The 22,145-nt window shown below is 35.5% G+C and overlaps 4 protein-coding genes across 6 annotated transcripts; 2 read left to right on the plus strand and 2 right to left on the minus strand.

The window, feature by feature from the left end:
- Positions 1 to 683: 683 nt before the first annotated feature.
- On the minus strand, positions 684 to 5,430 carry LOC132286450 (ultraviolet-B receptor UVR8). Its single transcript, XM_059788786.1, has 5 exons — positions 5,199 to 5,430; positions 4,940 to 5,110; positions 2,710 to 2,745; positions 2,480 to 2,604; positions 684 to 2,363 (listed from the first exon to the last, which is right to left on the minus strand). Exons 1-5 carry the CDS (start codon positions 5,290 to 5,292, stop codon positions 1,092 to 1,094), a joined length of 1,698 nt encoding a protein of 565 aa, XP_059644769.1. The 5' UTR covers positions 5,293 to 5,430; the 3' UTR covers positions 684 to 1,091.
- Positions 5,431 to 5,667: 237 nt separating this feature from the next.
- Positions 5,668 to 9,988, plus strand: LOC132286449 (pentatricopeptide repeat-containing protein At4g13650-like). Its single transcript, XM_059788785.1, has 3 exons — positions 5,668 to 8,353; positions 8,445 to 8,510; positions 9,859 to 9,988. The coding sequence occupies exon 1, from the start codon at positions 6,097 to 6,099 to the stop codon at positions 8,185 to 8,187; it is 2,091 nt and encodes a 696-aa protein (XP_059644768.1). The 5' UTR covers positions 5,668 to 6,096; the 3' UTR covers positions 8,188 to 8,353; positions 8,445 to 8,510; positions 9,859 to 9,988.
- Positions 9,587 to 10,732, minus strand: LOC132286451 (uncharacterized). The gene has a single exon (XM_059788787.1). It carries the CDS (start codon positions 10,578 to 10,580, stop codon positions 9,882 to 9,884), a length of 699 nt encoding a protein of 232 aa, XP_059644770.1. The 5' UTR covers positions 10,581 to 10,732; the 3' UTR covers positions 9,587 to 9,881.
- A 1,612-nt stretch (positions 10,733 to 12,344) lies between these two features.
- LOC132283666 (protein NONRESPONDING TO OXYLIPINS 2, mitochondrial) lies at positions 12,345 to 21,888 on the plus strand. 3 transcript variants are annotated; one of them, XM_059785666.1, is made up of 3 exons: positions 12,345 to 12,639; positions 12,728 to 12,895; positions 18,319 to 18,872. In XM_059785666.1, exons 1-2 carry the CDS (start codon positions 12,509 to 12,511, stop codon positions 12,876 to 12,878), a joined length of 282 nt encoding a protein of 93 aa, XP_059641649.1. In that variant the 5' UTR covers positions 12,345 to 12,508; the 3' UTR covers positions 12,879 to 12,895; positions 18,319 to 18,872. The 3 variants fall into 3 exon arrangements, with proteins under 3 accessions (XP_059641649.1, XP_059641648.1, XP_059641650.1); XM_059785665.1 differs by lacking the exon at positions 18,319 to 18,872 and adding an exon at positions 21,455 to 21,888 and having other exon boundaries at positions 12,347 to 12,639; XM_059785667.1 differs by lacking the exon at positions 18,319 to 18,872 and adding an exon at positions 21,455 to 21,888 and having other exon boundaries at positions 12,347 to 12,639; positions 12,728 to 12,846.
- Positions 21,889 to 22,145: the final 257 nt, after the last annotated feature.

Here is a 22,145-nt window from a genome sequence, read left to right on the forward strand (position 1 = left end):
ATTAATTAAATAGAGAATTTAGTTTCGTACTTGATTAATGATTAAATTACTTATACATTTAGATTTTGAAAGATAGTCTTACAATTCTTTATGATCATGCAAAACATTAGAGTGTTTTAACCCCTTCTAATGTTTTACCCCCTTCTAAGAATTGTTCTTTGATAGGGCTAAATAAGGGTTTAAACCCTTATATATAACAACAATGAGGGGGGATGACTTCTCTACGAATAAACATATCTAAGTCTCTCTTCTTATCAGGTAAACTTAGATATAAATTGTTAGAATTAAATCCTACTAAATAAGTTGAAAAACCACAATCCAACTATATAAAACCATACTCCTAATTAGACCACCAAATTAAAAAGTACAATCCAATTCATCAAGTATCGATAATCACATTGCAATCCTATTTTAGAAAACTTAGTGTATACTACCATAAAATAATTTTTATTATTTATATATAAAAATTTCCAACAGGGTAAGCCTGAAAATTTTGGGTCCAACAAGAGTTTCTCTATTTTTCTCAATTGGCAACGGGAACAATCCTCTTATGCAATGGGTTTTGAAAATGAGGCCTCTTATTGTAACAATATGATGGAAACATACTAATACCAAAATTTGAACTCAAGGAACCTATCCAAACAATCACCCATAATCAATCAATGACCACAGGCTGCAGCACCTTCTACAAAAACACTTTTTACTAACCATACTCCTGCGAGGTATTCAGACATTTGTAAAGGCAGTTCTAGACAATTTCAGGTGCATATGTGGCACATGCATCTCAAAAACTATGATATGGTAATGAATCTATGATCACATTTGTTCGGGGCCTTACCCTTAATTGAGTTTAGACGCGGCTCGAATTGACGCTATAGGCTGTGTTAAGCATGCTTCTTTGACAGAAAATCAGTGTTTTTCCACTCAAAGTTGAGTTACCATACAAACTCAATATCTATAAAAACGAAGGGGAAGAGTTTTTACTGAAGCCGAAAGCTAAAGGAATGGGAGCACCACAATCCACCCATAGGCGGCCATCAAGTATGAGAAACAATGTTGGAATTGCCAGCATCCTATGCCCGCCTCTTTTCTTAGTTTCTTGCAGTTGAATTGAGACACTCCTTGATGATCTCGCCGATCCTTCTCTTCATTAGCTTATCTTTAACACCAGCAAGCATGTTGCGGTAAAACATCTCTAGACGGATCAGCTTGCTGTGATCTGCTGACTCTAACATGTTGTCCCATTCATTAATAAAATCGAAAGTACCTGAGTTCTGCAATGAGATTGGAATGTCTCGTTCTTCGAAGGGTTTTCCAAAAGTTAAACCATGTAGTATGCTAGCATAGCGTTCGACCACAGAAAGTTTTGAACGGAGAAAAGTTATCTCTTCCATTGCCATAGACAATCTTTTATCCATCTCGGTGATTCCTTCAGGATCCTTTTCTTCACCCTTTGTGTCTCCAGGAACAATGTCTTTTCCCTCTTCCTTGATATCCTCCGATACTGGGGGCCACAACACAATACTTGGAGTAAAACAATCAACTACCTTACCATTTCCAAGGACCCCACTCATTCCCCTGCCCCAAGACCAAAGCTTGTATCCAGCCTCTGCAAGAAGAACGGTATGGGCAGCACCACATGCAACTTGAACTGGCGATGGAAATTTAGGTCCATGCATCCCGTTACATGAAATCAAGAGAGGAGAAACAGCATCTCCAGCATCAGTTCCAGTAAACCTAGCATCAGGGCATAGGCCGAGGCCCTTTTCCATCCCCCAGGACCACAGGTCGCCGTCCGATGAAATGACACTCGTGTGAAATAAGCCGCAGTCGACAGATATCAGAGATAAATTTTCTGGTAATTCTTTCACAGGTTCAGGTAACAAAGAACTTTTGGTGGTTCCATGACCAAGCTGGCCATTATCCCCAAGGCCAAATGTCCAGCAAGCACTTCCTAATGTGTCACTTTGACTCTTTTTGTGAGCAAGTATAGCCGTATGAAATGCTCCACATGCAACCTCATAAGCTGCACAAGGAAATTCCTGGTTAAAATGTTCAATGACTTCAGGATGCAACCTGCTTGTCTTATCTCCCAAGCCTAACTGGCCATGATTGTTGTTACCCCAAGAGTAGCATACAAGATCACCGCCTTTATATGTCTCTCCAGCAGTAACCAAAGCTACAACATGCTCATTTCCACATGCCACTTTAACAACAGTGTGACCATGTAAATTCAAGACAGGCATTGGAGCTAAACCATCTTCACTAGAGCTGTTTCGCTGAGGGCAATTGCCCCACATCCAGAGAGCCCCAAGATTATCAATTGCCAGTGACATCATTCCTCCAGCTTTGACCGAAGAAACCTGCGACAAAAGTAATATAGCTACTAAAATATGTAAAAAGTGATACTAATAAGACATAATATAGACATAGGCTTGGCCAGGTTATTTTCAGCACAAAAAGTGATGCAGTTCCATGCCTTCAATGGTGCTTTACTCTTCATTTCTGGCTCATCTGTCGAAGAATCGGAAGAGCCCACCTCAAGGAATGACTCTAACAAGACAGGCACCAAAGAATGTCCTCCATCGAGGCCAAGTTGGCCATCCATATAACAGTAAAGGATGACCAGAGAAATTATGATGCAATTTCAATAATCAGATATAATTTTATTGGATGCCTTAGAAGAATAAAATCTCTCTTAAAGGATACAGACATTGTCACCCCAGCACCAAACTGATCCATCATCTGCCATTAAATGGGGAAAAAAAAGAAGAAAACTAGATTGGTTAAAAGCATTCACCTACTGCAAATTAATTGACATTTCATTAGTCAAAAAGAATAATTAATACCTATAGATTATAATTCTAACGATAATAAACAATATTAATTATAACACTAGCTTAATATATCCACAATGAGGCTTTTGATATCTGATAGTTCAATAATACCACAAGTCCTTACCTTCACAATGTTTTTTTTTTTTTTTTTTTTTTTGACACACAATCGGAGTACACAAAAATAATGTCAAGGTTGATTATGTTGATATTTGCACAAATACTACAAGGTTATGAGCACAAATACTATTTATGGCAAGATGTGTTTTATCTTTTTTTTTCATAAGTGTGGTATAAATAGAGAAAATGTACAAAAGGCTGTAAAGCCTACAGCCATCACAAGAAGCCTGAAGGCCAACAAAAATTAGGCCCAAAGGTTACAAAAGGCTGTAAAGCCTACAGCCATCAGAAGAAGCCTGAAGGCCAAAGGGAACAGTAGCCCCAACTATTGTTTTCATCTCATTTCGTGATAAAATAGTGCTATATATTTGGTTAGGTTGTTCAGAATCTCTATGCTCAATTGACTTCAGGCTATAATAATACTGTATTCTACGATCCATTAATAACTAATAAGGAAAAAGATGCCTTTCTATGGCCATTACAATTCAACAAAGCTTTTCCTTCCATGGAGCCCATTTTCTGATGAAAAGAAAATTAATTAAAGTTACACATTTTTTTTCCTTTTTTTTTTTTTTTGGGTTCAAATTGTTGAGTGTAAAGCTTAAATTCCTTAAGGTGTTGCCTTTTTCTTCTGGGTTCAAATTGTAATGTATAAAGCTTAAATACCTTTAGATCAACCAAACTATTTTAACCAAAATAATAAAAACAAAAAAAATAGAAATTTTTTTTTGGATACCTTAAATACTTAAAACCAAATGCCGCTTTCTTTTTTTTCTTTTTTTTTTTTTCAAAATTGTCCATTGATTTTTATCCTCCCAAGGCTTAGTCATGACCCAACCTACCTGAAATGAACTCATTATTAATAACCCAACCCGCCTGAAGTGAATTCATTATTAATCATAATCATAATTTAATCATTTACTGTCCATCTATAATAAAGCTATCAAGATTATTCATGAATAAAAAGATTTTTAAGCATACTTAATCAACTAAAATAATATGAGAGATATCTTTAAAAAAAAATTACAACAACAACCACATGCTCATGCGCACACACGCAAGGAAAGGAAAATAAGGATCTTTATCATTATTTTTAATGATTCTGCTCTGAATCATATCTTTTTCTTTTTTTCTTTTTCTTTTTTTATCCAAAAACTGGAATCTAGTTTAAATGACAACTAGACGTAACTGAATCTATTTCTAATCAATGTAAGACGGGAACATAGATCACAAGAGTTTGAATTCAAAAAAGTCGGGTGGGCTTTTCATCATATGCTCAGTCTCTTCATATTCATATTGAAGGAAGTTGGTTACTTAGAAAAATCTTTCGTCCCATATCTAATTGAATTTTCAATGATGCATTTTGAATTGAAATGCGAAAGAAAACCCCCTACATTCCCTACCCCCTATTCTGTATCCTTTAAATGAAGGGCCCTAGTTATTAATTCTCTGTAAATCCCTGAATGTTAAGGATCTCTTGAATTCTAAACAAGTTAGTATCATCACAAATGTTATGTTTTGGCCAATGAGATCCCCAACCAATTACAACTACAATTACAACAAAAAAAGCAAACAAAGCCTTTTCCCAGCTACTTGGGACTGGCTACATAATCCAAATTTTGTTATATTACTTGGATTCATGTTAGTGTTTCACTAACATTAAATTTAATAATTTACTTAAGTTTAAACTTAGAAAAATTTAGTGGACTACCTATAAGATATACACTTTATTAAAAATGTGGAAATATTGGTGAAAAGATATGTATGGTCCTATTTTTGCATATTAGAAGTTAAGCAAAATTAGACAATTAATCATTGCAGAAATCAGTACAATAATTCTAGATTTTTTTATAAATCATTGTCTCTTATGATTATTAATAATTCAAAAACTAAAAATGTAAAACAAAGTAAATATTAATCTTAGAGCAATGACACCACATGGCATTTGGTTTGAAGAACCCAATTGCAATCCTCAACAAACTGACCTGTAAGAGCGAGACTATGATAACCACCAGCTGCGATTTCCGTAACCCTAAGCTTTCCTCGTTCCGATGAGGAATCGAACTCAATTGGCACCGGAAAAAGCTGGTCGTGTTCGGAACCAGTTCCGAGTCGACCCATTCTTCCTCTTCCCCACGAATATACACTCCCATCTCCTGTAATTCACCACAAAACGCATATATATATACGTGTACTTGGCTGTCAGTGGACGTATGATTGGGCGAGAGAAGGACTGGAGATTACCTGTGAGAGCGATAGTATGAGCTTCTCCGGCGGCAATTGAGACGATTTTTTTAGATAACATTTTAGAATCTACAAGTGTTCCCTCTTCGTTCATTGATTACGGTGATCAGAGAAATAGAACACTATTTGAGAGAGAGAGACCGAGCGAGCTACAGAGATGAGTTAGAAGGGGGAGGGGAGTCTATCCATAAATTCCTTTTTTCTTTTTGGTTCTTCTTTTTCCTTAAAGAATAAAGAGTATTTTTTTAGTGTATTTTTTATAATGGTATTAAAATATTCTTAACAAATATTATGCCAAAAATGACATTTTGGAGTTTGTAGTCATGGTTCTAATAACCAAGGACAATTTGTGGGTTCCAATTTTGGAGTTTGTAGTCATTTTAGAAACGTCTGGAGTTTGAATTTTTTCGGAATTATTTTAGAGAATTTTTTTCAATAATAGTTCCATACATGTGAGATGGGAAAGACATGTGCTCGATAATAAATTGAGAAATATTTTAATAGAACGAAAAGGCTGAAACCAGCATACTCAGGTCCAAAAATTAAAACAAAAAAAGGTGTGGTTTTAATAATATAACTTGAATACAAATGTCAGTTTGAAAAGATAAACACTAGGAGCACTTAAAATATAAAAATACCCTCAATTTAAAAAAAAAAAAAAATTGACACTTTGAATTTTTATTTTTATTTTTATTTTATTAACAAGAAATACACGCTCAATTGCCCCCTCCAAATACTCAACCCTCACTTTCACTTTGCTACTGAATTTTTAATCTGCGTTTGTGGCACTAAAAAATAAAAATAAGAATAAAATTTGTTTTACTGCTGCTCAGTAGCCCTAATTCCCAAATAATAAAGTGGCGCCCATTTGGTTTCTCAACACAAGGTCTCCTCTGAAATGCTAGAAAACAAGGCAGTGGCATGGACTTCAAAGATTTTGGCCAATGCACGTAATGGTCTCAATGACAAGGCTCTGGCTTGCTTCAAACAATTGCTCAGAGCCGCGGTTGAGCCCAATGCGGAAACATTGTCGACCACCATTACCGTCTGCGCCCGATCGTCGCAGCCTAGTTTTGGAACAAGCTTGCATTGTTTGGTTGTCAAGAATGGGTTCATGCAACACTTCTTTCTTGCAAGTGGGTTGATCACAATGTACTCAAAGTGTGGCTGCATAACCAAAGCTCGTAGGGTGTTTGATGAAATGCTTAAACGAGACGCTGTCTCGTGGAATTCGATGATTGCAGGGTACTCGCAAATGGGTTTGAATAGAGAAGCTTATGGTTTGTTTTATCAGATGATAAATGATTGTTCTGATTGGAAATTGTTTGTTAATAGTTTTACTCTTGCTAGTGTTCTCAAGGCCTGTGCTGGTTTGGGTTGTCCTAAAATTGGCACATCAGTGCACTGTTGTGCAATAAAATTAGCTTTTGATTCAGATATGTTTGTTGTCGGGTCTACAATTGATATGTATTCAAAATGTGGTTGTTTAAATATGGCACATTGTGTTTTTGATCAGATGGAAACTCGCGATCTTGTGGCTTGGAACACTATGATTACTGGGTATGCTCAAAATGATTATGGAGAAGAAACTATTGAGCTGTTTCATAGAATGCAATATGAAGGTTTTTGGCCTAACGAGACCACATATGCTAGTGTTTTGAAAGCGTCAACTGTGTTGTTAGACAGTGCAACTGGTAGATATTTCCATGCTAAAACCCTGAAGCTTGGGTATGTGTTGGATATTTATGTGGGGACTTCACTTGTTGATATGTACTCGAAGTTTTTGGACATGGAAAATGCAAGCAGAGCTTTTTTTGAGATGAAGAAGAGAAATTTGGTATCTTATAATGTACTCATCACGGGTTACAGTTTGACAGGTTGGTACGAGGAAGCATTCAGAGCTTATATGAAGCTGCAAGCTGTTGGCATGAAACCTGACTCTTTTACATTTATAGGCCTTTTCTCCTCTTTCTCTGTGATGGGTGCTGTTGCTGAAGGAGCTCAAGTGCATTCTCATTCGATTATGTATGGTTTGAACTCGGATGTTTTGGTTGGGAACTCTATAGTGACCTTCTATTGCAAGTGTGGCCTTACTAAAAGTGCATTGAAGGCTTTTGAGTCTATAAATACACCTAATGCCATATCGTGGGCTGGAATTATCTCTGGTTACGCACAAAATGGTGAACAAGAGAGAGCCCTTGAGCAATTCTGCATAATGCACAAGTCATTTTATAAGACGGATGAGTTCTCTTCGTCAAGTGCTCTAAAAGCTGTTGCCAGTTGGACTACCATTGAACATGGGATGTCCTTACACGCCCATCTGATGAAGTCAGGTCTTGAGTGCACAATATATATAGGAAGTGCACTAATTGACATGTACTCAAAATGTGGGATGGTTGAAGATGCATGTAAGGTGTTTCTGGAGATGCCTGAGAAGAATGTTGTCTCTTGGAATTCATTGATAATGGGTTATGCCCAGAATGGTTTATTCAAGGAAGCATTACTCCTATTTCAGGAAATGAAAGATTCCAGGATTTTGCCTACGTCTGTTACATTTGTTGGAGTTCTATTTGCTTGTAGTCATGCAGGTCTTGTAGAAGAAGGGAGAAACTACTATAAATTGATGGTTTACAACTATGGAATTCCACCCTCGGTAGAACACTGCACGTGTATGGTGGACCTCCTTGGCCGGGCTGGTTATCTTGAAGAGGCAGAAACCTTTCTTCTTGATTGTCCATTTTCTAAAGAATTCGAAATTTGGGGGTCTCTTCTTGCAGCTTGTGGAGTTCATAGGAATTCAGATGTTGGTTCTCGAGCTGCTCAGCACTTGTTGCAGTTACAGCCTCACCATTCGTCCATGTATACCAGTTTATCTAATTTATATGCATCTAAGGAGTTGTGGACGGATGTCACAAGAATAAGGGATCTGATGAAGGAGATGGGTGTCGAGAAGGAACCAGGGTGCAGCTGGTTGAGGTATGGAACATAGTGAATACGTTTGTTGTTGAGGACAGAGGACCTTCTCTTGAGGAAGTTTTCGCAGCTCCTGCGAGCTTGGCACTTCCTGACATTGTGGATGCTCTTGGTGAATTGCTATATAATATACTTGGGACTTTTGAGCACTTACTAACCAATGGATGCATGGAACTGGCAAGGTATGTCAACGTACAAATGATGATATAATAAGATGTCCTAAATGTCTTTGCTGCTATTTGAATGATGATGTTCTTTATTTTTCTTCTTCAGGATGATGCAAAATTTTCTCACCTACCACTTCAATGGAGAAAGAATTATGACTGCAATATATAAGAGGTAATATTTCTTGTTCTGTAGGGATGTACTAAACCTTTATGAGGAAACAATTGTCCAGATTTTCAATTCTGATGTTCCCTCAAAAATCTACTTTTTATTAGTAAAAGTCCCTGGCTCTACATGTGCACAGTCGTGCACACACCTAGATACATGTACCATTCTCTATATGAAACAAAAAATCAGCATAGAAGATCAATTTTACTTTAGGAAATACATGGGGTCTTAGTTTCCAATTGAGCAAGTTCAGTCTAAATCTATGGAGGCTAGTGCTGAAGGCACTATCTTGATATGCAGCCAATACCAAGGTTAGAGAATTGTTTTGTTGGGAATATCGTGACCTTTTGAAATCTTCATTCCAAGATTTCAAGATTTGCAGACACTTTATTCATATTTTTCACTGTTGCTTTTTTCTTAATACCAAAATTTAGCTCTGATAAAGCTGCCAGAAAGAACTATCACATTTCATAACCAATTTTTATTTTTTTAGAGAGGGTAAAAGATTCTGAAAATGCTCTTGTTTTTATTGTACTAAGTTCTGACATTTCTTGTTCTAGTGAAACATATAGTCATCTCCCATGAAACCTTGCATTTTTAAATTTATGCAGCTTCACTACAAGCTAATTTTTGGAGATAAAGCAACAACATTAGTTATGTAGTAATTAACTACTGTCTATGTGTATTATGTATGTAATTGTTTTTTTTCCTAGGTACCTATGTAATTGTTACTTATCAAAAAGTTATGCATGTAACTGTTACAGGCTGCCGTGTCAGAGAAGTAAAATACTCTTTCCATTCACACCGAACAGGGGTTACCTTCTAACTTTTCTTTGTTTTTTTGTTATTTATTTATTTATTTTCCAGGAATGAAGCCTCTTTAAAAAGTAATGAAGATTTATCTTATCTTCTCATAGTAGGATTTTGATTTCATATTGCACTCATTTGGTGGGGTCTAACACATTCATTTTCGGCTCCAAAAGTTAGAGTGACCAGATTAATATTATTCACCAAATTTTGAAGAACTTACAGCACCACCACGGAACCCTCCACACATTCCACCCTTCACGGCCTGGGTTTTAGGCAAAGGATTTGAAAGCCTTGCTTTCACTCTAGTCTTTAACCTGAAATTCCCTGATAAGGGAGATAAGGAGATGCAAGCAACTCCTGATATTTCCTGCTTAGAAAATATAAAATTGGGCTGGAAAGCAATAGAAAAAGAAAATAACTCCATAATGTTCCGGCAAAAATTGAATCCTAAGCATTCTTTTTCAGAAATTTATACTTTATTATGCATGTATTTACAATTGTATTGCCCCATAACTTGCATTATCTTATGTTCTGTGATCTGCAGGTTAGCCTGGCATCCTTTAAGTCCTAATCACCACAGAGACCTTCACCCTCGACCATTTCATCCTCACTAACAAAAGCTGATAGGTTTAGATACCTCTCTTGATCTGCCCTATCCCTCCATCTTGCTCGGCAAATCACACAGCTAACTGACCTCCTTCCCCTACTCCTCTTCCATGTCAACATGCATTCCTCATGAATAAGATTCCGACACGTCCCACAAGCCAGCACCTTCTCTCCGCTTCCCATTTCTTCAAGACAAACTGGACACTTGGTACCATCTTCTATGTGCAAAGATGGTCGGGAATGGCCCCGCGTTGCTTGAAAGAAGAGCTGATGAAACCTTTCACGCAAACTGGCCCCTGCCAATGCTTCAGGTGATGTAGGCGTGCTGAGTAGGCGGCTGAGTTGGCATGGCCGGAGAGTCCTCCTCCGGAGACACAAATCATCAAGAGAGACGCCCAAAACGCGGATAAAAGTAAATAGTATATGCTTGCACGGTGTTGTACGGTCAGGGCAAGTGCAGGACGGGGTGGCAGACAATGTCACAGTGTACACGTTCCCAGTGGCCCCTAGGACGAAGAAGTTTGATTCGGACCGGTGAAGGAGGCGGAGCCGGTGGCGAAGGGCTCGGAGTATTCTGTCTGCAACCGGTTGGGTTACCTTGAACCGGGAATGAGGGCGGTGATTCGATGTGGATGCTGAATTGGAGGCAACAGACTCCATTTGGAAGGTAGTTATGACAGTTAGTTTGGGTGTCGAAATGTAATTCAAGAAAAATATATCCTGTTTGTGTGTTTTGTAGGAGGGAATATGGTTGAGATTCCTTGTACAATTCCGGGGGACACGTGAGGGATAGCTGGAGGGTTTGGTTAATGGTTTAGGGTGAGGCAATTGAGAACTTGACTTGGTGACCTGTACTGGTTGTCCGTTAAGGCACGTCAATTGTTTTTAACAAGCAAGCAGAATAGAAGAAACTGATTTAACTTCGAAAAAAGAAATTGATCTACGCTGCTATATCTATTATCTCAAACCATTTCAATACCAATTATCCTGTCACTTTTATATCAATGACTAATCTTGCTGCAGTTCTCTTTTGTTTTTTGTTGGGTTTTCATTTTTATTTTTTATCAGGTAAATACTCGCATACATTATCATTTACTGACGCGGGTTCAAATCCCTCTTGTTTTCTTTGCGAGTAGAGAGATTGTATCATTGGACTAATATTCCATTGATCTTCTACGGAGAATTTAACACTTCGGCTCGCAGCAGTCCAACCAAATTTTAGTTTAGCTTGAGTGTTTCATAAGGCATATGGATTAGTATAATTTTAACTTTTTAAAAATGAAAAATAAAGAGTTCAAGTTTTCAAAAAAGGGGGAGTTGGGTAGCCTAATATATATATATATATTTCAACAATCCATTCATCGGAGGCACTAATTCACTGGGTTATCGAGGCATCTACGGGTGGCCTAGTTAATAGAGGCACTCCTCTAAATTATGTGAGAGTCCAGGTTCAACTCTCTCCATCCTCCCCTTTCCTCTCATCGCTGGGTCAATTTTTTTTCTTTCGAAAAAGCGTATGATTTAGTAGAATTTTTTCTCTTAAAATCTAAAAGCCAAGAGTTTAAAAAATATACCATTTGAGTTATTTGTAATAAGATTTTAAAAAAATATACTTAGATCAGTCAACTCAAATTAAATTATATGTTTTACGAGTTTGAATTGTTCTCCATTTAAATTTAAATTGGGTTAGAGTTGAATTTGGTATGGTATTAAATCTAGGTTGGGCTTAGAATAAGGTAGTGGCTAACTCAAATCCATTTTGAAATTGTCAATTTGTGCCTTAGGATTTGTACAACACAAGTTGACAACTATTAACGTAGTAAGGCGAAATTCATGACTTAATTTCTTTGGTTTTATGGTAGAATTATTATTTGAATTTATGAGTATTTTGTAAGTTTTGAACAAAATCATTCTTTCATCGTGGTCAACATGAATTAAACCCAGTTTTCGATTCAAATTTCATCTAAATTTAAAATTTTTGAGCACGAATTAAACTTTGGATATGAGATTTCAAAAAGACTACAAATTAATTATTGAAACTTAAAAAAAGTAAATATACATACAATCTTTAAAAAAGAAAAGTCTAAAACTAACACGGAATAAGATTATTAAAAATAATTTTACAAAATTAAACATAACATAGAATTCATATAACAGAATCTATTCAATTCAAATTAAGCTATAGACAATGACATGAACGAAAACAATCATAATAAAATCAAACATCAATAAAGTTCATTATTTCTTGTAAATAGTAATGAATTTAAAATAAATAAATAAAATTGAGATTCAAAAATAAGAAAAGTAGTTTTCAAAAATTATAAAGGTTATCCTTAAAAATTGAACAATCAAAATGAAATAAAAAATTGTCAATTATTTATTTCTCAATTTCCCTTTCCAATTATTATTATTATTACTATTTTGGGTGAGAGTGAGAGAGAAAGTGTCATTCGTCAGCTTTTTCTGAGATTTTCAGTGTAGAAAATTAGAATCCAACTAAGAGCTCTAGACAATTTTTACGCTGTGTAACTACTATTCCTGCAAAACCCTAACCCTAATCTCAACCATCTCTCATTTCATCGTCTCCAATGGCCTCTCGTTGTCGCTCAGTCTCAAGACCAGCTCTCAACCTTCTCAAATCCACCATGAACAAACCGACACCCAGACCCGGACCCATACCTTCACTCCGGACCCCTCTCTCTTCTCCAACATTTCAAAGGCAAGCCCTTCGAACTTCAAATCCTTCTCAAACCCAGTTCATTTCTTCAATCAAATTTTGATTTTTGACATTTAATTTTGAATTTCAGGTCACTGTCTCAATTGGGTTCTCTTCAATCTCTGCTTCCACTCTACTCAGCTGTTTCTTCGGCCCGACTCACCTCCTGCCTCGGCATAGACTCGAAAGGGTCGAGGTCGTTGTCTCAGGGTATGCTTTGCAGTGCCAACCCAGGAGTTTGATATTTTATAATGTTTCTGTAAGCAACTATTTTTTTTTATTATTTATTTTGGGGGCTCTTGATTAGTTAATCTTTCCTTTTATACCATTACCTCTGGTAATTAGATGACCTTGTTTTTTGATCTCCAGTTTTTCTATGTGATTTTTTATGAATTCGCTTTTATTAACGAGTACTTGTTTTAACAGGTTCTCATAATCATTGTTAGTTTAACGTGTTATAGCTTTGGGGATGTGGGATTGTTTGTGTTTATTCTTTTGAGTTTAAGTTTAACATGAGCTTTTTAACTATAAACACAATGAAGTGCAGTCAATAATTTAGTCGAAGGAGGAGAAGCAAGATGATTTGTTGTGAGAATTGAAGCTTTTTGGATGTTGAAGCTTCATGCAATTTCACATCACTCTGTTTCCTTGATGGTGTGAAATCCACAAAATTTTGCGCAATGCCACGTGTTTCATAAATATATAGTTTGGATGGCCTTTTCATGGAAACTGCTTAAATCAGTGTCCATTTGAATTTCCAGGGAAAAATATGCATCCTTCTTCTATGTTTTTATTTCCATGCCTATGACTGTCTTGAATACTATTAGTGCAAAGTGTATTAAGAAACTTTTCACCACCACCAGCTATCTACCTCTGAGTGTCTCCTGCACCTTCATTAGGGAAGGATGCATGTTCAAGTCTCACTAGGTTGCATGGGGTTGGATTTCTTTCTTCCCCGTTTTTTTTTTTTTTTGGGTTGGGGGGGGGGGGGGGGGGGCGGGTTGGTTGTTGTAGAACGAAGCTACAACTAATTATGTAGCCCTTTTGGACTATATATTTATTTACATGCATGCATAAATAATAAGATGTATTCTTATAGTTGTGGTTCAACATTTGCTTCAGCTAACAACGTTGTCATGCTAGTGCCTAGACTAGAGATATTCTGACTAACCATGCATGTTTAATGGATTAGACGATGTTGTTCTTATACTTTTGTATAGGTATGCAGCTATGCACCCACAACTGGATATGCATTATATTGCAATTTCACATATCGTTTTCACATTCTTTCTCATCTTAATTCCACTTTTAACCATCCGCATTTCTGGCTTTGACTGAACAGGCAGCTAATCGTATACTTTATGCATGTTCATTTCATTCATGCTGCAGTGATGTCTCATAAGTCATATGTAAACAGTAAAAATGCTGACTACCACTATCATATTCATCGCTCCTTAATCCTATTTCTGGTTGTAAGCAGTGGTATGCAGTAGTTTCTAAATTGCGCTTCGCCTTCCTCAAGCTCGAACTATTAAGGTTTCAAATATAATGAAATTTCTTCAATCCTTAGCTTTGATCTAGTGGTAACCAAGCTCAACAAATGTCATGCTACTCTCATAGTTCATCCCCAGATTTGGTTACTAGTTACTACATGATGCATCTTCGATCATTGTTATTTACAGATATGATGGTTGTATAGTCTTGAGTGATATAGTGGTTGTTTAGGCATATTACATAGTAACTGTTCTTTAAATCCACCTCAGCCTTTTCTGATCTTTAATCCTATCCCTTTATCTTTCCTTATTATGGGGGGAAAAAAACACATTCTACTAAATTGATACAAGGAAAAGTTAATAGCTGTTGTTTGTGATGATTAACATCCTTGATGAATAGTAGCTCAAACTTGAACTAATTCCATTGTTCTATCTTTGCTTGAATTTGTTGATTACTATCTCAAGTATATCTTAATATATATATATATATATATATATATATATATATATATATATTTCAATACATTAATAAGTTTTAGAAAGATTATTTGAAGTAACAATGTAATGCTTGTCATCCTACAGGAGCTGGGAGAGTTTATCAAAGTCGCATGATATCATATACTCATAACTTTGCTGTTTTTCTGCTTAGTGAGACTCTGGTGTAGCAAATGAGCTTCTATGTGCTAATTAACAAAACACCATGTGCACTCATTTATATCTATGTTTGTTAATTAAACTTTGCTGAGTTGTGATCAGACTTTGTCCTGTTGAGTTGAGTATACGAGATATAGTACATGGTAATACTGATGTGGGGAGAGAACGTTAGAGACAGTTATAGAGATGTTACAACATATGAGATTGTAAGAGCCCGTACATACTTTAAAATGTATGATGAAAACTTATTAAAACTACGAGCTGGATAAACTCTTTTAATTTAGAAGAGTAGAATGATCAACATGTAACAATGTTAAGGTTATGGCTATTACAAGTTATAGTTTACTGGTATCAAAATGCTTATATAATGAGATGAAATGGAAAGGAAAAAGAGACAAGCAATTTTAGAACCAGGTAGTAATCTTTTAAAGGAGTAATCAGAAGAGGTAATTAGTGCTATGTTAAGTTAGATGAAAAAATGCATTATAAGAGTTGCATTAGATGCTCTTTAAGATGAAGAGAGAAAGGGCCATTTTTTAAAGAAATGGTTGGTTAATAAAAGTTCAAATTGTTCAGAGCTGAAGGGGTACCATCACAAGAGCTGTAAAAAATTAGGAATGAGAAAATTCACAAAAGACTAATTGTGATACCCCTCGAATCCGAGACACGGGTTGATCAGGCCCAAGCCCAAACCCGAGGGAATATCAAACAATTAATATTTTAAAACGAATACAGAATAAAAAAAAAAAATGAAATAAGAAATAGAATAAAGCTGAAAGAAATACTAAATATAAAATCCTCTAAAGTTAAAAATTTATAAAATTCAACTTTCCAAAACCTCCAAGAGTACAACTCGAGAATCCATCTAGTGGACCCCTAAATCAAATCACAACTGAACATAAAATAACTGGAAATAAAACCAAATTTGAAATATGGAATGAAACCCTACGTCGTCGGTAGAGTGAATGATAGTCTCTGCTCAGCACGATCAAGCCTAAGACTGGAACCGTCCAATACCTGAAAAATATAAGAGTGGGTCAGGCCCACGAACAAGTTCTAATCTAACTACAATCCATACAGTGATCCGATACGCAGATACACCCTAGATATCTCACAATATCTATCTAGTCCATAAATACATATATAGCCACACTAAGGGACATTCACTGGACTACGAAGTGGTTTCAACCTAAATAGAAGGCAACATGCGAAAACGTACCCAAAGGTGGGCATGAATACCTAGACCTAATAGGGTACACCTCAACCTATCATAGTTAGCTACGCATCCACTGCATATACGCCCTCTAACCAACGAGCCTGAGACTTAAGCTCATCTCGTGGTACCATAACCATATATCTAAAGTTCGTCCAAAACCAGAGTATATCATTTAATTATTCATTGATCTGACATACGCTTTATAATCTAGATGGTCACTCAACTTATTCAGTTGATATGACCTAATTACAAACAACTAATTCAGGAAGTCATTCAACTTAGTCAGTTGATCTGACTTAAACATAATTAGGATTCAATATTTTACAATCCATTCCTTTATTAGGTTAGGTCTTAGCGTTTTGAGCTAAACCATCCCTAATATGCCACCGTCCCATACCGGTGCATACAGTCCTCCACATCCATGTAAATTATACAACATAAATAATAGTTCAGCAATTTACAGTTCAAAACCATGATCCAGATAATTACATAATAGTGTTTAATATTTCAGCAATTAAAATCCAAGCGTTAATCCATGTAATTGCAGAAAAGAATTTAATATTTCAACAATTAACATCCAGAGAATACATAAATCAAATTTAATAAATAAATTACCCTATCATGCATTCAAAATAAGATTTACAATCATACTATATCCCATTAAATTGTTAAAATTAAACTAAGCAATCAATTTTCTTCCATCTGTTAACAGCATAAAAATGGTTTAATTTTATACTGTTTCTCCCAATAACTTAGAGGTAAAACTTATTCAATTATAGGTCTCAATAACACCCAAAATTAAATACTTAATCCCTCTGTGAAGTCCCAAAACCAATCAGAACAGTTCAAACGCTCAAACAGTATCAAACAGTGCGTCGAAAAAATTCCAGAATGTACAAAACTGAGAGAACCTGCTCCATGAACTTGGGAGCAAGCTCCCTAATGCATGGAGCCGGCTTCATGCCTCTTGGAGCCGGCTCGAAGGGTGTGGGAGCCGGCTCCCACTTCCATGGAGCCGGCTCTCTCCCCCTTTGAGAGCCTCTGGTCCAATCCTTCTCCGTTTCCGACCGTCTGCTTCGTTTTCGGCCGCTTCCAACCTTACTGTTCTTCATTTAAACTGAACCTAAGGGTCTTAAATCTCATCTAGTATTATTCCAGACCTTGGTTTATAACAGTAAGACTCAATAACAATGATTAAAACAGTAGCGACTTGTTATGCTAAAAACAGACGATGAACTCCATACATGCAATAATTAATTCAGATAAATTCAACAGACAATAGATAATCAATTTAACATATAATAATCGTGCAAGATTCAATTAATGTCCAATTAATCTCCTAGAGACTATCTAAGTGCACAGAATACAGGCCAATGGGAGAGAGGAAGAAAAAAACTTGCCTGTGATTTCAGTTATGAAATCTCGGCGTCGTCTCTAAGTTTCCGGCAACTACTGAATACCGTCAAGCCTCCTACTGTTCCAGCTTTAATCCACAATCAACCCCTTGGTCCTCTCTGTTTTCTTCTCAAGCCACTCTCTGTTTCTCTCTAATTCTATGATCCGTGAATAGGGTTTGTCTAACCCTAGCAGATGTACTGTTCTATATATAAAGGTTAAAACAAAACCCTAGTTCATGTATAATTAGAGACAAAACCCTAATTAAATCCTAGTCGGCCCATAGAACAAAGCCTGAGTTATAATCTATGTTAGCTACACATACGTGACTTCTAAAAGAAAACCCTAAGTAATTAACGTATTTAAATACTCATTTAACTTATTTGCATAATTAAACAATTATTAAAAAACCAATTAAGGACATAATAAATACAAACGATTTACCAATTAATCAAATAATTCAATTAAATCAAATAATCCAAATAATTCAAATAACCAAGTAACAAAAATAATTAAATAATTAAAAAATGCAACAAAATACTTAATTAAAATATCAGGACTATCCTTTTAAAATTAGGGGTATTACACTAATGTCTTTCCTCCTTAAATCCTCCAACTGAGTCTCACAAAATTTTTAAATGGTCACTAAAATCTCATTTTTTGCTGCACGTCTGTTTATTGTTTTTCTCTCATTGATGTGTCTAGTATTGTTGTATATATACAAGGATTGTGCATGTGAGTCACTTAATCCAAGGGTTGTGCTTGTGAGGCGTTTAATACGGTCCTACATCTCTGAGCTTCTCTCACTCATTTCTCATAAGTTTATGAGGTTCTTTCTCATTGTTTGCAAAGCTTCTCTGTTCTTTCTCATTTCCAAGAAATGAATAATAATGGCTGCTCTGTTTTTATTCTACCTGGGTTTAGGTTTTGGCCATACAATGAGGAGCTCATCCATTTCCTGCAGAAGAAAGTTTCCAACCCGGACTTGCACTTCAACTTCATACCTGAGCTCAACATTTACTCTTATAGCCCTCATCAGCTCATCCAATTTTTTTTTTTTTTTTTTTTTTTTTTTTTTTTTGTCCTTTTCTCTTGTGACTGATTACCATGCTTATTTATTCTGATGAACAAGCCTTGCTAGTAAACCAAGCTCAGCAAATGTTGTGATACTCACATAGTTCATCTCCGGACTTGGTTACTAGTTACTACATCATGCATCTTCTTTTTTTGTTATTTACAGACACGATGGTTGTAAAGTCTTGAGTGATATAGTGGTTGTTTAGGAATATTGCATTATAGCTCTTTCTTATGTCCACCTTAATTTTTCTGATCATTAATCTTATCCCCTTTAGCTTTCCACATCGAAAACTTGGTATCAGAAATGTATTTTCTTCTTGTCATGTGCTCTGAAGGCAAAGAATATTTGGAGAGGACCTTGTAATTCGGATGTCAAGGCAAAAAAGAAATAATTTATGGGATACTCTCTGTTACTCTTTTGGTACATTCTACAAATGAATTGATATAAGGAAAAGTTAATAGCTGTTGTTTTTGGTGATTATCATCTTTGATGAATGGTAGCTCAAGCTTTCGTTGTTCTATCTTTGCTTGAATTTGTTTAATACTATCGTAAGGGTATCTTTTATACGTATCTATATAACTTTCAATAGATGATTAAGTTTGAGAAAGATTACTTAAAGTAATAAGGTAATGCTTATCATTGTACAGGAGCTGGGAGAGTATATCAAAGTCGCATGATGTCATTTACTCATAGCTTTGCTGTTTTGCTTCTTAGTGAGCCTTTGGTGGAGCAAATAAGCTTCTGTGTACTAATTAGCAAAAAGTCACATGCACTCATTTATTTCTATTACTTTGTCAATTAAACGTAGTTGAGTTGTGATCAGGCTTATCGGGTTGAGTTGAGTTGAAGGTAAGAGATATAGTACATGGTGATATAGATGTGGTGAGAGGATGTGAGAAACAGTTATGTTACAGCATATGAGATTGAAAGAGCCTACCCATACTTAAATATGTTTGATGAAAACTTACTAAAACTACGAATGAGAAATTTAATGATATGGAAATGGAAAATTAAGAAAGTAACAAGTGGTAAAATATTAATGCGTATGAGGATCTTCATAGGTTTGGTACAAAAGCACGGAGAGATGGTATGTAAAGCAATAAAGCACATAGATAAGGAAAATGACATGCATATTTAATATGTAAATTGTACTGCATTCATTTGTTTTTGAAAAGTTAGGTCGTTACATATGATAATTAGAATTAAGGCAATACTATTTATATTTTCCATTTATTCTCTATAAATGTTACTTGGGGGCTATTGTTTGGTATTGTGGAATAATAATAATAATAATAATAAACCGGTTGAAGAATAAAAATTCAATTCTATCTATGGCCAACTACTCTGTGAATGAATTTAGTTGTTTGATTTGTAGCCAATCCCCTGTAAGCAGCCTGTATCAACGAGAATGACTCTGTAGCCTTCAATGTAACTGTTAATTTTTTTAATCTTAAATTTTGATGCATATTGATTTTTTTGAATATCTGCATGCATTGTTATGTAAGCTAGCTAAATGGTGGTAGTCATTTAACCAGACTCTGCATGATCATATGCATGCATGGTTCCCCATATGGTTAGGAACACCATTAGAGTATAGGCCTTGGCCTATCTTTGCTGGCCTTCTTTCCCTACGATTAATTCTTGTTCCTGTCAGCTATTCAATTTATTATATTTTCCATTCGATGATCAATTGCAAAACCATACACTGAATCAAATTCATTCATGTAAAGAAAATGCTGCTAAGTAGTATTGTGGTACTCTAGGAAATCTACTCATAATCCCAAGCACATATGTTGATATTTAATTGTCCATGTAGATGAGTGACGATGTGAAGCCTCTAGGCAATATTGCTAGTATATTCAATTTCATGATCAATTTTCTTACGGGGAAAAAATAAAAATAAAAAATTTATAAAAGATCAAAAATTACTAATCAGCTTATAGTACAATTATAGGGTGGATCAGATACTAGTGCATTAATTGGTATGAAAAACATGCATGTTATGCTATGGTACAATTATATGTTGGATCCAATACTAGTGCATTAATGGTATGAGAAACGTGCATGTTATGCTATGGAGAAGTTTATCTGACTTTGTATGGCTGGCCCATTTGACAAGTTCATATAAGTGAGGTACAAGGGTAGTGGTTCTTGTACCGAAAATTCGGTGGTTCTGATGTTGCATTCTATAATAGAGATTGACCAGTTATCTTCCGGGTTTCAATTGTGCCCAACTCTCTCTCTTTGGATGTTAGCTTCTCTATGTTTGACATGTAATAATATACCAACTTTAGAAATAAAGAGATATGGAGTTCAGCAATATCCTTTTGGCTTTCCAATTGCTGCTTGGTTTAGAATTGTTAAAACAGTTATTACTACAGTAGTTGTCGTTTTTTACTGGATCAATTTATTCCTGATAGAGATTTCTTCTTTATCTTTATGCAGCCACTTGAGAATTAAAATGCCTACTGAAAAAAGAAATTATATAAACTAGGAGCCAATTTAAAATTTAAACAATTCGACAGCTTTCCAATCTTATGATGCTACTGTAGCCCTTTTGGAGATCCAGTGAGATCAGGATGACCATCAAAGTTAGTTGTATTATGTTCATTTTAGCTCAGGTAGAGTTTTAATTAATGTGTTTAGTTAGTTGTATTTATGATCATTCTTATTTCAGGCAGAGTTAATTTTTTAACGCGAATCGATTGTAGCTTTCAATATGTGTCAGCTATAGATTTTTTTTCTACCTCATATATTGCTCAATGACTCTTGTTCAACGAGGCCTTAAATATATTGCGAACATCCATCACAGCCGAATTATTCAGTGTTGCTACATTTTAAGTTAACCTACTTCTATAGTTGTTATTTCTTGTTTGATTGTTTAATTCAATAGATTTTCATCCAGCTATTTAATATAATTTGCATTTGTTTATCTTGCCATGATATTAACGTATTGTATTTCTTTTCACTTATGTTGTTCAGAGCTAGGTCTCAGCGTGCCGCGATAAGAGTGATTCCAAAACAAACAATTTGATTGATGATAAATGAGTTTGGTGCCAATTCCATATTTGTCTCATGAAGTTGCTCCGATACTCCTAAACGATTTTGTATGATGGTAGCAGAGATGCAATTGAGTTTCTCTTGCCTCTTGAATTCTTTTCCCCATCGGATTTCATTTTCTTCCGCTTATAGTAATAACATGGTGCCTCATGTTAATGCAGGTGAAATTTTTTTGGTATGTATTAAAGTTTTTCAGATGGATAATAGTTAATTTTCATTGTTCTTGCCCATGGAAAACCAAAATTATCAGAATTCATGATTTTCGGTGATCTGATGATATCTAACTTTGGAAGTGTAATTTGCCCATGGAAAACCAAAATTATCAGAATTCATGATTATATTTTTATTTTACCATATATTATCTGTTGTTATTTAGTAGTTACTAAGAATAATTATTGGAGCCCTTCAAAATATGGTTAAAGAAAGGGATGGACATTCATTTGCTCTTCTTTTTTTTCTTTACCAGAGTGGTAAAATATATAGGTGGTGAAGATGAGCCAAATACTATTGGATAGTGTGTGTATGTGTGTGTGTGTGAATAGTGGGTAACGTGAAGGGCACGTGAGCAAGCGTGGAGGTTGAGATGGTGTTTCAATGTTTCCCATCCCTTTGA

This window comes from Cornus florida, unplaced genomic scaffold (genome assembly GCF_030987335.1).
Source record: "Cornus florida cultivar Cherokee Brave unplaced genomic scaffold, ASM3098733v1 CherokeeBrave_3.0.0_Hap2_Chr11, whole genome shotgun sequence".
In the NCBI taxonomy this organism is placed as follows: Eukaryota; Viridiplantae; Streptophyta; class Magnoliopsida; order Cornales; family Cornaceae; genus Cornus; species Cornus florida.